The following is an 18,217-nucleotide window of genomic DNA, read 5'->3' on the forward strand; positions in this document are numbered from 1 at the left end:
TGGAGAAGAAACTCTGAAGTCATCTGGTGTTTGTGCCAGTTGAAAAATTGCCTTGTGATTTCTGGGAATAATTTCAGGGACTTTTTTTTTCAGTTCAGGGGAATTCAGAGGTGATAAAATGTGCAATAACAGCAATGTTTTACATGGAAGATTATAACTCTTTACTTACTTTAATTTTATTGCATACGCCTGGGTCCAAATCAGTACAAGAAAAAAAACACAATAAAAACAACACAAGGACAGCAACCCAGAGATTTAATGAATGCTCTTCAGAAGTCGACATTGATTAAAACATACACCAGGCAGTGTCTCCAAAAGAAAGAGGAATAGCTTTTGTGACTTTGTTTAGTTTAATAAAGCCACTGCGATTGCGTTTTTAGAATCAACCAATCAACACAAAAGTCTGTACTTAAAGTATCTCAACACAGCACCAAAGATGTGAACATTGCCAGTCACTATGCCCATCTTAGGAGCGTGAGCGTGATTCTCAATGCGTTCTAAATGCCATGTAAAGCTTTTTGATTTTGTTTTTTCTATAATCTCCATGGGCTATTTTGGTGTCCTCTCATAGGAATCTGGTATGCAAGCGTACTTTTTTTTTTGTGCAAATGCTTTCCGACATTGGCTCTGCATGTCATCACAGATCATTCCTGATGATGTGATCAAAATATCTTGCACTGTTTATGACATTTAGGACTTTCTCTGTCATAGGAAAACGTTGCCTCAGCCCCTTCTTGGTGTAAGGAATCATGATGGCACACCCTTAGATTAAAATTTCACATCATACTGCACGCTATAAGTTGAAGAGAGTCTAAATGATCACTATAAAGAGAGAGAAAGTCATCAGCGTACATCAGGATCTTAATAAGCGATCCCCCACCATAAATACAGTTTTACACTCTTCTTGGAAACTGAGGAAGACGTGCAGAGCAGAAGACCTTGCTGGTTGAAAAGTGAACCCTTTGCTCTTGTAGTCCTGATAATTTTCCATGAGTAGTTTGGTCAAAAGATCAACAAATCCCGGAAACATATAAATAATACATCTGTTATACACACTAACACCTTCCTCTGATGCTCATATGCACAAATCTGTTCCATGTTTGTTTAACAACCAAACTCAGTCATCAGTGGTCGTTGTGTATTCTTGACACGTGTCCAGCAGAATTAGCACCAATTCCTAACACTTTGGAAAGCCATTGGATGAAAACCAGAGCTGCTCTAATCAGAAGCCGACATTTCAGCACCGAAGATGTTAGAGGTCTGAGTTAAGCCACAGGTTCATTTTATAGCAGAACAAATGATTGTAATTTTATTTTTCTTTCCAACTGAAACCACCTCCAATGATTAACACCTACCACGCTGGGATACGCTGAAGCGATTACAGTCATTTCCACCGATGTTATTGCTGTAACTGAATCATACTCCTTCATACTTTTGCGGCCATTTACATGCTGGACATGTTAAACGTTTTGTTGCTGCGTCTTGCGAAGTATAAACATACATTTCATGCATGACTCATTACCGTGCTGAGTTTCTCCGTTTAGACGAATGGTCGTGGCTGAAAAGAGACCCTCGGGATCTCGCACCCCTCCTTCACCACTTCCAATAAACACAGCTTTAAAGTTTCACACTTTGCATGATGAAATCTCCTGACCTCAATGTTAACCTTCCATCGATCACTTATATGGATCCTTCTACTTTTAATTCTTGCTCTATGCCTTTTCATTAGCGTGTACAATATTTCAGGCTATGTTGGTCATTGCCCCTTGTTGTCATAGTAACTGGCGCAAGCGAGGATGACCTGTGATGTCAGGGTCACAGGGAGACTGCTGAGCATTGAGGCAGTTCTTGCACTTATAGGCATGTCTTACATCACTGAAGCTGAAGCAGCAGAGATGGTTGAAATGCAGCCATGACCTGCTGATGGAGAGCTTCTGTGTGGCCAAACGGGGTCAGCGAGGAGCAGTGAAAGGTTTTTCAGGAGTGACAAGAGACTTAGATTTACACAATCCATCCAGTGCCAAAGCAAAACACTTCAAACTGACATCCATCCTTCAACCAATGACCCGAAAACTATTTTATCTTCCTTTTCTAGTGTATTTCATGCTGAATCAGCTCAGCGGGAGCATGAAGACATGAAACATCCCAGATATTTGAGCATTTTCTGAAACTGGATCTTTGAAAATGATATTTGAATTGTTGATTTTAAAATATGCATTATGTCCACCCTGTTTTATTAAACACAGAGTCCATCTGTTGTCACTCAAGTCTCATTAACGAATTCAGTTATTTAAACAGAATAGTTAGAGAACCTTTTCCCTGTGCGTCCTCTCATGAGTCTGATGTGATTTATGTGTGTGACAGGTGTTCAACAAATACACACACACACACTTATGGGTGAGCTGTAGCCGCTATTCCCATGAAGTTAGCAGAGAAAACCTTTGCGGCCCTCTCATTAGGGGAACAAGTGTGTGGATGCCAGAGTAAACGATTTCGAAATTTTTGTCATCAAATCCGTCTATTCTCATAAAACAGACAAGCGTACTATTCCTATGAAGTCATTTAAATCCATATTTAGGGAATTAAAATGTTGCTCAACATTCAGAGCACCCCGAAAGAACTGAGTGGAGCCACAGCCCATCCACCACATTGTGTTTATTCTGTTCTTTTTTAAACTGATCTAATAGTAAAGTTAAAGAATCGGTCTCATTATGATGCTTGACTCCACTCTTGCTGCCTCACAAGGTGAACAAAAACACTCAAGTGGTTCCCTGGAAACTAATTTCACTCTTCAGAAAGTCAGCCTCTTTATTCCACATGCACCCACATATGCATAAATCCATCGGACACGTTCACTTGAAGCACATGCGAGCTAGTGAAAAGACTGAGCCATCTTCCTCGCAGGCTGTCCTTGATTGAGGCCTTCTCTCATTGGTACAATTGGGCAACCGGCTGTGGTTAGAAAAACCCAGCAGCATGGAAACATTTAACCAGGCTGAAGGATGGCCCTCACCCTGACCACCACACACTCTTAAAACACAGCCATATGTAAAGGATTGAGAGGATGATGGCTTCTCTTTTGATACTCGGTTTAAGAGCAGTAGGCATGACTAATGACATGGTGTTTATAATGTGGCATGTAATAGGACATGATTTTACTCTCTTAACCTGGATCTTGAACTCAATCTTCCAATTTATTAGCCGTCTTTAGTCAGAGCTGACAACTGTAAAAGTAGCCTCAGGGTTAAGGATTGTGACTGTACACAGGACCACATGGTTGTGTTTTTCCTTTTCCTGCCTTAAGGACAGAGAACACACCGAGACACTGTCTCATTTTTTTCAACTAGTCATTTTATCTTCTGCAATCTCAAACTTCGTCCGTCCTAATCCATCCTGACAAGTCAAACGGAAGCTAAACTTTCTTTTGGTTGGATTCCATTCGTCCTGAAATGCAGAAAACTAATTGCCATCTGTTTGGGGCTGCTGCGACTGTTAAATTCAATTCTGGTTTGTGGCCTTGACCCACACACAGGGGATAGACACATTTACATAAATATTGCACTTTATTACAAAAATGGCAGTCTATGAGTTGCATGCCAGGTGACTAGATTTGTATTGTTTACTAAGTTTACTGTTTGTTAAGTGAACTTTTTCCATTTACTGGAAAACTTTGTGTATTTTTCATTTAATTTGATTCTTTTTTATTGTTATGTCTCAGAAATGCTGTTAAATGTAACCTGATAAGACCCAAAAGTGTTGTGGAATTTGTAACTGTTATTGAGTTAATTCATTTGAGTTCCTCTAGCTGAGGCTATTGCATTTTTTTTGGTCTATTCCTGAAAGATTTCAGTCCTTAATCTTGCTATCATATTAATTCATGTCCCACCCTAAACCTTAAACCCAAGTCATAACTCTAAATTGAAAAATGAAAAAGAAAAAAGTAAGGTGAGGTTCTCATTCTGGGTGATGTTCCTTTACTTTTAATTCTTTCTATGTTACGCACTCTACATTCAAAGTGTCTGCATGTGAGTTTCAGCTGTGGTCTGTGACTCACCTCCAAAATCAAAATGTCTAAAAACATCCAATAGCGTTACCCCCCTTGTCCTGCAGAGGGCCGACACTGGGCAACGGTAAAGCCATCACAGAGGCTAACACAAAGAAACAGACAATCAAGCATCCTCACACTCACACCTACAGTCAATTTAGAATCTCTAATTAACCTACCATACTATACATGTCTTTGAACTATGAGAGGAAGCATCCAAAGATAACCTATGCAGGCCCAGGGAGACCATGAACATTAATACTTTGTGCTGTGAGGTGACAGTGCGAACCCTACACCGCTGCTCTCAAAAAGCATTTATAATATTTATTCCAGTATCTTCAAACCTGATCTGGTTACAAATGATAGCATGCACAGTGAGATGTGTATATACAGCTAGTTTTGTATTGGAATACTTTTCAGAGGGTGTTTGTGCAACCTTTCCTTGTTTTATTTCACTACATTTAGCTACATTTGCTAATGATATGTGAACCATGACTGTATTTTACAGCTCCTAAATGAAAAATATAGTAAGAGGAATTTCCACTTAAATTAAAAAAGAGCCTTAACTGTGTTTTGTGATGGGAACACAAAGACATAGGTTAGTGCTGTCATCTTACATAAACACACCACACACTGATATACACCAGGATTTCATCACAAAGGATAAACCTCTCATATCCACTGTCACATTCAAATAGTCTATTGCCCTCAGTAGTGTATTCACCATTGTTGACTTCAGCTTCTCATCTCTTTTTTTCCATCTTTTATTTCTCCTCCGAAAGCTATTCATTTTTTGAAGTGGAATTTCTGTCTCTGAGGACCTTCTCAGAAAATCTTTGCAGCCAGGCCAAATTACCGTGAAAGTTTTTCTTCCACTCCTGAGTTGAAACAAGCAAAAAATGAAGAGCAGATTTTCATGACTAAGGTTTGGATGCCATTAAAGGGATGCCAGACTATGTTATGAGATTTTTTAACTCCTGTTTGCAATTAAATACTGCACCATCTCAGATAGTATCAGGGTAAAGACCATGTTAAAAAAAAAATGTATGTTTTGAATGGAGAATACTGTGGGTTTGCTGAATCTTTTATTCATATTTTTTAAATCGTTTTAGATCCACTTCCTTCTGTCCGATTGGAATTTTTCTGAAAAAAGTCAGTTGGGCCATATGGGAGACTGCCATCAGTCTGAAGGGAACATTGGGGATGGGGTTTGTGCTGCAACCTCTTGGTTACAGGGCAAATACTTCATCTTTAAAGACTTTGCACTTAAACCACAGAATAACAGCTCATGGGACCAAAATGTTGTTTCATTCAGAAAGAAAAATTAAAGAAGAAAGATCAGGACTCGTCAGTACCAAGGCCAAACTCTGAATTGCTTACAGTTCTCTTCTCTGGTTATTATCAGTGTATGAATCTAATTGTGTGTGCACATGTGTGTGTGTTTACTCTTGAGAGGGATTGCCCTCTCATTCTGCATTCCTTAACCTTGCCTCTGCTAGCCCCTAACACTCATCGACCCATTCTGAATCTTTGTCTGAAAGCACAAAGCCTTAAAATTCAAACCAATACCATTACCCCCAGCAACAGCAATAGTTTCTTGCTTAGTTAGAAGAGAAAAACTGTTTTCTCTTACCTTTTTTGTCACCTATATGAGCACTTGCTCATTGACTCATATGTGCTGCACACTATTTTCACCTTAAAAGTCAAAATGTATCCAAACTTTTTGTCTCTTTTTGTAAAAAGAGGGATAAATCCTCCAGTTACTGCTCCTTCATGTTGAAAGGAGCTAGTCGCTGTGGTTCAGGTATCTGATTAGGATGTCGCCTGGGTGCCTAATTTTGGAGGTTTTCTGGCACATATAACTGGGTGGAGGTCCCAGGGTAGACCCAAAACTCTGGAGGGATTTCACATCTCATCCGGCCTAAAAACACCTCAGGATCCCTCAGGAGAATATGGAAAGCATTGCTGTGGAGAGGAATGTCAGAAATTATCTGCTTTGCCTGCTACCATTGCAACCTGACCCCGGATAAGTGGAAGAAAATTGATGGATGGATGGAAGCTGATGAATGCTAATGGGCTAAACATGTGTCCCGATACTGCGGTCCTGTAACTGATCAACATGGTGGCTTAGTACAACAACATCCGACTACTCTGATGGGGTACCTTTTGTCAATTTCTCATTGGCCAAAAAGAAATTCTTTACTTATCTAGACAGCCCATCTGATGGCGTTTGTCAAAATCAAATCAGTTACATTGTTCCTGTTAATTAAGCCTGTCTGTTAAATGGAAAACACACCATAAGACTCGGAGACCAGTGGGAAAATGAGAAAACACTGTTTTGGCTCATCATAATATGCTGCGATTTAAAGTGAAAAGGACAGAAAGTGATCTGCAAACGCAGTCACCACAAGAACAGTTTGTGCTGAAAACGCACAACAGATCAAAGTCATCTTCACTTATTGCAGAGGATGACTCAGGGCTGCTCAGATGAAAACCCAGAACAGAAAGGACACGACCGTATAACATTCACTTTGAAAGAGAAAGTGGGCATAAGTATTTATTTAACTATGCATTAGCAAAGCTGTCTTCAGTTTCACAGTGGAAAAGCCAATGATTGATACCCGTTAATGCCCATGCACATTTGCATGCTGCTGGTTTGTGAGAATCTGCTATGATGGATGTAAAGTAGACATTTACATGTTGTGGTTGACCAGCTCACTTGCATTTAGGAATCAAGATTTCTTACACGTTTCAGCAAAGTCACGCTCTGCCAATCAAAATTAAACACATAGTAATGCTGTAAACAGCCTAAAGAACACCTGAGAATTCTTTACAGCATCAATAATCAGTGTTTTCATATGAACAACGCATCATTTGACTACATGTGTGTGAAGTGATCCCTGGTTCGCGTCCCGGCTTTCCCGGGATCTTTCTGCATGGAGTTTGCATGTTCTCCCTGTGCATGCGTGGGTTCTCTCCGGGTACTCCGGCTTCCTCCCACAGTCCAAAAATATGCTGAGGTTAATTGATTACTCTAAATTGCCCATAGGTGTGAATGTGTGAGTGATTGTTTGTCTATATATGTAGCCCTGCGACAGACTGGCGACCTGTCCAGGGTGTCCCCTGCCTTCGCCCGAGTCAGCTGGGATAGACTCCAGCACCCCCCGCGACCCTAGTGAGGATTAAGCGGTGTATAGATAATGGATGGATGGATGTGTGTGAAGTGAAAGTTTGTAGTGATGAATCCACAGGGAATGTTCACATAATTCTGCATCCACTCAGCTCTACAGAACATTTTAGCATCTTTCAGCTATACGTTTTGGTTTTCTGACTGTGTAGTTTTGATTTGAAAAAGTGTAGGAGTTGTTGAAGGCCAAAATAGAGCTAAAAGGAGAGAAAAATATGAAACTTTTATCAGGTATATCAAGTTGACACAAAAATCACTCCAAATGAATGTTGCTCTATAGCTGCTAGATGTGCAGGATTTAGATAATGCTCAATCAGAACTGGTTAAATAGTTGTTTTTATGTCATTCAAATGTGGGGACAGGAGCTCCTTAAAGGCATTCATAGTGTTGTATTTGGTTGTACACATGAAAAGTCACTGGTGTAGTAAGAGAAGTGTGAGGAGATCGAATTTCCAAATCCATGTGACCCTCCAATAAGTAGTTCTGACATGGTATACTGACTCCTTAATTGTCGACTATTTTCAAAAAAGTTTGTCATAGCGATTTACGATAAATGTTGTGTCCATTGTTTGTTTCTGCTGCCTCAAAGTAGACACAAAAGTCAGCTGCTGTAATTTTAAACACTTAAAAATGTTTGACTGCATACTTAAGTCCTGCACGACGTTGTTACACAGAATGAAAAGCACAGCAGAAATGATCACATAAACTCAATTTCATTTCTGCTGTTCCCTGCTAACACTGTTGAACTGTGGGGGGTTTGATGATATATTTAATCTGTGCTGACTGTAAGACACGAAACAGCGACGCATTACACATCTTCCCTGATTTCCCAAAACTTTCTCTAGAATTCATAAATCAGTTTCACAACCACATATTTTCCTGCTCCTTCCCATGTCTGTACTTCATCTCTTTGTCAATGCCGTTGACCTTTTGCTATCCTTACAAATGGTATCTGTAAAAAAAAGGGAAAAAAGGAGCTCAGAAGCAAGACTTTGGCTCAGTGTCAGTATGTAGATATCTTATCCAGCTCAGGAATCAGATGGATGATGACCATAGTCTGCACTGTAGCAATACTTCTCAACCACTAGGTGACTCCCCTGCATTTGTAAATGCTGTAATTAGACCCCCTCAGTGGCAGGATACCTGATGTTTATTTCTGAATTTGTGCCATATTGCTTTGAGCATGGTTTATATTTTCATATTTTAAAAAACATCCACGAATTGTGTTGGTAAAAGCTAAATATTTTTGTCATCCTCACAGCTCCCCGGTGGCCTTTACATAAAACAAACTGTTGGAAATTATAACCAAGGGATTGCCTGAACAAAGCACTGAAATACAGTAATAAAGCTGCTGATGTATTTAAGATTGGAGTTGTTTTCGCTGGTTCTGACAGGCACAGACGCCCACGATGGACTGAAACTGGCTGGATGGGGAGGACGGCAGGGAGAGGGTGAGGCATGATCCACCCCTGCCCATGGGCACTGTGGAGAGAGGCTCAGAAGGGTGTAAAGCCAACATGATGATGAGGGTGAGGAGGCAAAATGAGGAGGTAATTACAAAGTGAAAGGACGTGTGAACAGGCAAGTGAAAGCTTGAGAAGAGGACCAGAGGTCAGGTGGTCAGGAGGGGCGTTTTTAAGAGTGGAAAGGAGATGTGTCTGTACAGCTGCACAGACAGAATGAAAATATGAGGCTGTGTTTATACTGTAACTCTAGATTTACAGTCTCACTGGATGGCAATCACTCACAATTATTTCAACTGTTCCACCCTCTGGCATATGCTGACGATTGCCATAAAAGTCACGATGTGCAGTGAATGTCAGCAAAGATCCCCAAACAATACACACTGACTTATTGCTGTAAATTATGTTTTTATAAGACCGTTTTTGTGTCATCATGAGGCCCGAGCATGTCAAATAAACATACACTCACATCACCCGCTGTGGCCGTAGTGGCATGGCTGAGTTAGTGGTGCATAAATCTTAGCTCATGTTTGTGTGGTTCGAGAGCAACAATACACTGCAGTCTAAACATACACAGGATTTAATCAAGACTTATTTTCATTAAATCACTCAGAGCGTGTGGTCAAAACAGCTGAACACTGGAAAAGTTTGTCCTTGGTAGAACTACAATCGAGGTGATATGTTAAAAAATAATGTTCATTTTTTCATAAAAGCATCTAACTTGGTACACTCGTACAGTTCTTGGCCTTGAATATTTTCGCCAAAAATGCCTCATGGTGGGCATTTCATTTTTTGCCATCACCAAAGGATTTGCTTTGCACCACATCTTCTGAATCAAACAGGATAACAAGCCATTCCATTCTTGAACACTGTTAAATTATGGCCGCATGAAAGACTGTCAGGGCATTGCAAATGCAAAAAGTTGGACGAACCAGGCACAATATTACGAAGTCTAGTCTAAGGTATTGTGATTTTCTTGTCATAGCATCCCTGAATCCACCATTAACTATTCACCTCAACAGTTAATGATGTTGTATGTGGCACCATTTTAATCCTTGATCATCAAAACATATGGGTAGACATCTCCTTTTCTTATTCATGTTTGGTTTAGGAGAATACACAGTCTGGCTCTGGCAGAAACTAAAGTGGCCACCATGAGATGTTTATGCATGACTCTTGAAAATGTTCAGGGCCCCAAACTGTACAAGTGCACCAAGTTTAATGCTTTTGTGAAAAAAAGTGGATATATTGTAAGTTTGTACGTCGTCCATTAATCACACGGTTGGAGGCTCCTCCTCTCTATAGACTGTCCTTGAGAAAGTCACTGAACCTCAAGTGCTTCAGATGATGAGATGAGTGCCATGAATGATACCTCAGATACTATCTGTGTGAGTGAGCGCTTATGCATGAGTGAATGAGGCACATTGTGAAGCACGATCAAGCAATGAATAAGCCATAAAAGTTCAGTTGCTGGTAATGTCATTAGTTTTGCAGGTAGCCAGAAACCCAAGTAGTGGACAAATTGAATTTTTGACCCAGTGATGGTACCGTATGAAAGACTGAGGGATCAACAAAGCTACACTGCCTCCAAAGAGGGACATTAGTGTGTGTGTGCCAGATTAATCCATCCATTAGTTATGATTGCCTTTTAATATAAACAGTTGTTAAAGAACTGCCAACTTCATGGTTTCACAGAACAAAGTATCACTGACATTAGTAGGTTTCCAGCTGGGAGGAACATTGTATAAACTTTAAGACATCTCAGTTTGGACCACAGAGGACGGTCTGACCAGTATTTCCTTCCCTGCAAATATGATGCCAAATACAGCATTGCATTTGGCATAGCACATTTTATACTGTAGTTTTTGCCACACAGTTTATACACATTTGCTTACACTCCATGCCATAAATGCCACAAATAACCTGGATGCTAAGCCGGAAACAAGGGGAACTGGTACAAAAACACAAGAGTGTCTTTGTTAGAGATTTAAGGAGATTTATGTAGCTTACTTTGGCCTCTACCAGGAGTCAGTGTGTGTGTATGTGTGTGAACTTTGTGACTCTGACAGCTCGTTCCAAAAGGCCTCTGCTGTGTCTGAACAAGCTTTCACCTCAGCCAAACCTGCGTCAACTGATTATGTGGGCTTGTATTCATGCATGATCAAGTGTGTCAAAGGGTGTCTGTTTGTTCTGGGGCTGTTTTATCCCATATCCACTGCATTGTTACACTATTAGCGACGTGCAGACAGTCACTGGTGTGTTACATAAACCACGTACTAAGTGGAGATTGTTTATAATATCTGCGAACCTGTAAAAGCTGTGTTTTGTTTACTGACACAAGCTGTTGCATTTTACGTCAGTTCTCAGTTGTGCTGAAGCAAAGTTCCTCTAAATGGATGCCAAAATAAAAGATACACGTAGGATTGCAGCCTTGAAAAAAAAGTGTGTTTGTGTGAAATGTTTAAGATGGTCTGATTAGACTGATTCACTGAAAAATTCACACAACAAGATGAAATAACACAGAGAGAAAACAAGAGGAAACTGGTGGGAGGGGACAAGGAGTTTGTTGGTTTGTAGGTTGCAGATGTCAGTTCAAGGTTGCACACAAATTACAGTTAATTGTGAATATGTGTGTGAGCTAGTTTTATATTCATTCAGGTAATTTTTAACCAGAGTTAATGGCAAATGTGATATGTGCATCAAATGACCTTGAGCTGAACAGTTTCACCTTGACGTGAAAGGCAGAAACCAGTTGAAAGTGGTATTGTGTGTGTGTGTTTGTGTGTGTGAGAGATTAACAGTTACTGGAGCAACAGGGGCACTGAGTCGCAAACCTTTCTGAGGTAAACTCGTCCAGTCTCTAGAGGCTCGACATCATGTCACTGATGGATTGTGAGATTTCAGCCTTTTTGCCGTCCATTTGTCGAGCTGACAGTCCACCATGCATCTAGGATGCTTCTTCAGTAACTGTTAGGTCGCCAACTATCTGAAATAGCGTGACATTTTTAAAGAGTGAAGAAGGAACGCATTTGAGGTCATGGGAAACTTGGAGAGCATATGGTGGATTGTGGTGGAGTCTGCCTGCAGGATCCTTGGTGTTTCTACAGCAACAGGTAAGATAAAAATAAAAACAAACTGACAAAAATCGCAATCACTTATTGCTTCAGTATGAGCCTGATTTACTTCTTTGGATACTCTAGCATTTGTACAAGAGAATCCAGATCCTCACTCTAAAAAGGCCAACAACTTTTGGCAGTAGTAGTACTTTTTATACTTTTTATTGTCTGTGAAGTTGAGTCTGTTAGACTGATGCCTGACTCTGTGCTGAAGTAGTGTTTATTCATCTCAATTTCCATAATGTCACATTTTTAGCAACATTTTAAGCTCTTCTGTGTGGGATAATCATTCAGCTGAACTTTTTTTTAAAGAATTTCCTCAAGCAGAATGATGAAAGATAAGATGGTGATGTTGGCCAACTGTTTCCTGACCTCTAAGAACACCAAACCATCTCTTGGCTGACACATAGAGCCCAATAAAAACATGTTCGAACGTACATCACCGTGCTCTTGTTGTCCCTCCTCCTCTGTTTTCATCTGGCACACCGGGACAGATTGCATGCAGCTCTCTCAGCCTCCTTAAATCATCATGGGGGAAATGGCTCTCTAGTTGCTGCCTCCTTTAGAAAATATGGGACCCCCTATACTTAAATTCAACCAGCTGCAGACGCTGAACATTCACCCAGAGACATGTTCCTCACACCACACCAGCACCAAGTCTCTGCCTCCAGCTGGGTTATTGGGTTTTCGTGATGCAAGCTGTTATATATTTGCACCTACATGAGCTTTCTATGCATTATTTTTTACATGCATGTGTGTATGTTTGTGGCATGAGTGCGTGTGCCGCTGTCTGGCTGGCTGTGGGTTCGCATGTCTGGGTTGTCATGTTGGCCTCTGTGTGTGTTCTATACACAGACATACATGCAGGAAGCACATACATGTTAATATCCAGCTGGTCTATATGCAGCGTTAATTCCTCTCACACACTCTAAACCGTTTAGTCACATTCCCCCCCCCGATTTCCCTCTGGCCCAGATTGTATCTCTGAATTTCTGGTAAGCAGGCCAGAGAAATTGCTTCCATGTGTTTACTGTAGCAGCGATCACCACTTAACCATGCTTACCTCACAGGGAAAGGATTGGTTGATATAATGGGCTTTTATTTATAGTTTTAGAGACTTTGTTGTCATGTCGTTTCTTATCTTCTGTCACACCAGCACAGCCGTATGCAGTTCATGCACCACCAACAGTGTTGTATTGTCAGCACGCAGATCTGAGGCTCTTCCTATTAAAGGAATAGTGACGGGGCCAGGCGAGCTGCTGGTTTACTTTTATGCTAAGCAAACCGACTGCTTGCTTTAGTTTCATTTCCACAGTAGAAAGGTCAATTTACTTACCTTACTCTAAAAACAAAGTGAGTATGCTTGTTTCTAAACAGTCAAACTATTCATTTAAAATATCAGAAATGTAGCAGTAACAGAAATGTAGATTAATTCACTTAAGGTATGTAATGATCCCTTAAGGAAAATTCTTTACAGCTCCTCCTGCTGCATTTAGGTCACAGATGAAAGACAGCTTTAGAGAAGATTTGGCAACTTGCTCAAAGGCACTTCGGTAAAGCTGATCTTGAAGAAAAAAGGGGAGAAATCAGCAACTTCCTGTTCCAGTCCAGTATAAGTCTGTGTTTCTGTGAACAAAGGTGAAACTTACACAGAATGAGTGAATAAAGAGAATAGAATTGCAAAGAATCAAATAGAAGAAATTCAGTTAATTCATTATGGCTAATAAATGATATATCATTATTTATTAAGTCCAAAATGGCAGACAGATAGAAGGTTATATCAACACACTATGAGCCTCAGTGACCACTTCACAAACAGGTGTGGAAGTTTTTTTTTTTTTTTTTTTAGGATATCATGGTTGTGTTTTACTAGCATAAGTTCTGTGATGGGTTAAATATCCACTCAAATAAAATTACCCAGCTTACTGGCACTGACATAGTAATTGAAAGCACGAGTAAGCTATTACCAAAGCTTTGTGACCATGACAGCAACAATTACAAAGATTACCCACATAAAGTGTCCCTGGATCTCTTTAAATAATGTACATCAGCAGGTCAGTAATACTCATTCATAGGTAAAGTACGACTTTATATTGGGTTACTGTTGGTCAACTTAAATAGATTGAAATTTCTTGTTCACAAGTGTCACAAACATTACAGCAGCAACATTAATATGATACATAAAAACGCCAACAAACCATAAACACAGTGTACCACAAAGCTGATGTATTAACGGTATATATAGTTGTTTTAGAGGTTTCCAATGAGCTGCAGTCTCCTGCATAATGAGACAATCATGAACTAAGTCTGACATCTGGTGGACAGAATCTGCTCACAAGTACCTCCAGGAATTTGTTTGTTTAAAAAAAGGAACTTAGTATATCTTCCCTCCTCTTTTTCAGTGTTGTGTGCTGTGGGAGTGGAGACGCTACAACAGGGAGAATTCAAAAGCCTCGGCATCTACCTGCTGTAAGTACCACGGGAATATGAACCCGCCAAAGCACTCCTCATTTTAACAGCTCCAAATAAAGTTACAAATAAACTGCCTGTATCTTTATATGACAAAGAATGTGTGACCTGAGGACTTTAGTGTCATTTAGTAAATACACACTCTTGCATGAGATGTTGGGAAGGAGTCAGAAGGATGAAGCAAGGTCAGAGAGCAGAGGACGACACCAGTCCTCCTCTGCTACTTCTCATTATCTCCGTGACTCACAGCCAAACTCCCCCGGACTCACAGGAAAACATCTCTCTAAGGACAGCAAAAATGTTTCATCTGTCAGTGCACACAGAACAAATGCAGACGGACACTGCACTCACACAGAAACAGAAAATACACCACTCAGCGATAAGGCTTGACAGGGAGGGCAGTGTATGATGATGGTTAGTCATGGGGGCATTTTTCTGGTTCGCTGGGATGAGATGGTTATCGGAGCGTTTGAACACAAAATAAACAAGGGGGCATCAAACTGTAAAGAAAGGAGGGGGGGGGAGGAAAAACATAACTCCTGAATGGCAAGTCTTCTGCACCATGTGTGTTTATCTAAAGCACTTTAGGGCAAACAAAAATAAGAAAAAGCCTTCTTAATCCTCAGCTCTAAATACTGGGAAACTGACCTATTTAGACCCAGTTTACACAGTTTAGAAACAGTTTACTGATTGTATCACTGAGACTGTATCAGTTTCATTTCGCTGAATGCTTCTCCCCCCAGAGCGTCATCTGTTGGCATCATGATGTTTGAGCTGGCCTATTTTCTGGATACTCTGCTGGTCATGTGTCTACCGTGAGTACACAACCCTCAGCTGCAGCTTAAATGCCTGGCACAAACATCACATATCACTCTATAATTCTCTAGGTAGGTAACGTCTGAATTTTACCAGGGCCAGATCCAAATACCAGAGGCCAAATATGGATTCTCATTTTTATCAGTCTGTCATGGTTGTATTACTATGAATATGTTTAGCTGTCTCTACTGTCAAAAGCATCATAATAACACGACTCCTCACTCATGACAGGTATAAATAGCTATAAAACTGCTCGTAAATTGAACCTGCCTGGCTGTCTTTCTCATGTTCTTCCTCTTTACCTCCACAGATGTCCTCCAGACTGGCAGCTGTTTGTGCTGTGGGGGAAGATGGCTCACATTGGAGGCTTCCAGAAATTCCTCTATTACTCCATCATGTCAGTGGTCTGCTTCTTGCACCCTGTGTTGGTGTGGCATGCAGTTATCCCAGGTAAAATGACACGAGCAGGTTCAGTACTAACAATAGTATCTATTTATTGCACTGTTAGTGTCACATTTCTAGCAGGGAAAGCATAGGTTTAAGTAATTAAATGAATGACGGCTCTGTTTTATTCAAATGTTCCTGACCCCATGCACCACTAAAATTGATCTGAAATCATTAATTTGATTATTCTGTGATATGCCAAAAAGTATTTTAAGCAAAAATGTAAATAGAAGTAGATAGCTATAATTTCAGACTGCAGGGACAATGATTCATTTCATTATTTATAACAATTTTTTTCCTGTTTTAATATGTCAAAAAATATTTGGTGCAAAAAACATCCATAGAAATAGATAGCTATCATCTCTGACTACAGGGACAATGCTTCTGGTGACGGCCTTTTTCAACTTCATACTAAGCAAGAAAGCAAAGACCAAGTCTCCCAAAAGGCCACAGGAGAGCTACAGCGACCAAGGCCCGACCACCGTCTGTGTGGCAGAACGAACAGGCTCAGACAGCGCTTTCTCCTTCCTCCATATGGTGCCTGGACGGAGAGGAGCAGGGCTGGCGCTGGCAAACAGAGATCACTGCCTCAGCGTGGGGGAGAGAGGAGAGAGCGTCCAGGCCATGCTGGAGACGGAGCAGACAGCATCACCAAAAGACACAGACAGGGAGAGGAGGAGGTGGAAAGAGAGGAGACTGATATTCTTCAGAGGCAGGGAGGAGCCTGTGGAGAGAGAGATGGAGGAGATGGAGGAGATGGAAGGATACCGTGAGCCCGAGCCAGACACCACCTCAGACACTGCACCTATGATTACTGACTGAACGCTGCTCTGCGCTCACACTGGGCTGAGATAACACACAATGGAAGGCATCTTTAATGTATTTATGCTGACGGGGTGCAACTAGCTGATGCTTCACTTCAGCCGACTAGTTGAAAATACTATCATAAAAGGTCTGACCAGCCAAAAATAAGCAATTTTGAGTGTTTGGTCATAGAATATTGTATATTTAATGTGATTACACAGTAAACAGAAAGATTATTAGAGTTTTTTATGAAATATTCTACTGATTTGTGTATTTTTTATTTCAAAAAGATATCTTTGTACAAACTAAAACATGTGGAATCTGTTTTAAGTCTTTAAAATTACAATTAAACGAGCTTCAACTGTAAAGAATACAAAAGAAATTCAATCATTCGTACCTCTGTGTGCGTGTGGGTGGCTTTAGGCCTGTTTATGCTAAGCCAGCACTGATTGAAGGGCAGACATTAATGCTGGCAATCCAATCCAGTTACCGCAACATACATTATTCATAAGGTAATAAATTAAATCAACTGTTTCATTCATTCAGAGAAAACATGTGTGCGACTGAGAGTATATAGCAGGCGCTGGAGCGTATGCAGGTGCATGTGTTCGTCACATTCAAGCCGCCTCATTGTGTGTTTGTCATGTGTGAGCTGTGACCATGGAGACAGAGCTCTGGGAGGAGTGCTCACGTTATTATGGTGATGAGAGAAACATCAGATTGCCTACCAAAGCGCCACTATGTAGACCAATGTTTCACCAAAACACATCTAGCTGATCTCTAAATTGTGAATTACTAATGTGCCATACGCTGATAATATTAATAGCATGTGTGAATCATTCCCAGCCCCTATAAATCACCTTGATATTAGCATATTTGTGATACAAAGGCTGGTGTGAACAGCCTGTACTATCGTTTCATTTGTTTTCCCTTTTGTTTTATCACGCTACAAAAGACACGATTCTCCATACAGACATTCCTCTTTTGTTCAGGTCATAAATCAATAGTGTTTTCTTCTGTCAAAACACACACACACTGTACACACACTGTACACACACCATATTCCTCAGTCCTTTGTTCACTGAACTGCAGGTATATAACTGCATGTAGCCTTAAGAGGCAATCTCACTGCAGCATCAAAGTTAAAGAGAGAATCAATAATAGCACAGAGCCTCATTCATCTGATAGCACCTCACTGAGAACTGGGGTCAGACAGCAGCCACGTGAAAACACACACGCACTCAAACAGCCTGAAGGTCAAACAACGGGGTTGCTCTCCATATCTGACACAAATGAAATCCCCAGCAGCAACATGATGTCTACAGTCCTTCAACAATTTAACATGCTTTCTGCAAACATGACGTGAATCCTGTCAGGAGGAAAGAGGCATTCTGGTGTTAAATGGCGAGAACAGAAAGCCTTTGTCCAGAGTTTTCTGAGGTCGCTCTCCGGCCCTTAATCTGAGCGTTGTTATTATCTTCACAGTGATCTCTGCTCAATTAGCAGCTGATTGACCCAGTAAGGAGTGGGAGGAGAGGGAGAGAACTTCAGCGTTTCCAATCCGCTTCCATAAATGTCCCGCCAGCTTTGCCATACCCACATCCTTTAGAATGAGCTGTTGTCTTTGAGGGAAGTTGTTCAGCTGCTGGAACAACTTACTTCCTCAGTGCACATTAAATCATAAATCCTATTCAGACACACAGCGAGAGAGAGAGACTTCCTACAGTTTGTGTTTCCACCCTACAATAGTTTCCTAGATGGCAGGTCCAGGCTCAAAAACAGGATGGGTGAAATAAATCTTTGCAGGTCGCAGGAACGTCTTCCTTTTCTCCTTCCTCTCTTCCTTTAGCAGACTGAAAAACAGAATAGTGGG

At 40.7% G+C, this 18,217-nt stretch overlaps 1 protein-coding gene across 1 annotated transcript; it reads left to right on the plus strand.

The window, feature by feature from the left end:
* The first annotated feature begins 11,518 nt into the window (after positions 1-11,518).
* On the plus strand, positions 11,519-16,736 carry tmem72 (transmembrane protein 72). Its single transcript, XM_023283705.3, has 5 exons — positions 11,519-11,808; positions 14,214-14,280; positions 15,024-15,095; positions 15,407-15,546; positions 15,914-16,736. Exons 1-5 carry the CDS (start codon positions 11,733-11,735, stop codon positions 16,360-16,362), a joined length of 804 nt encoding a protein of 267 aa, XP_023139473.2. The 5' UTR covers positions 11,519-11,732; the 3' UTR covers positions 16,363-16,736.
* Positions 16,737-18,217: the final 1,481 nt, after the last annotated feature.

The sequence above is a fragment of the Amphiprion ocellaris genome, chromosome 16, assembly GCF_022539595.1.
Source record: "Amphiprion ocellaris isolate individual 3 ecotype Okinawa chromosome 16, ASM2253959v1, whole genome shotgun sequence".
Lineage (NCBI taxonomy): Eukaryota > Metazoa > Chordata > Actinopteri > Pomacentridae > Amphiprion > Amphiprion ocellaris.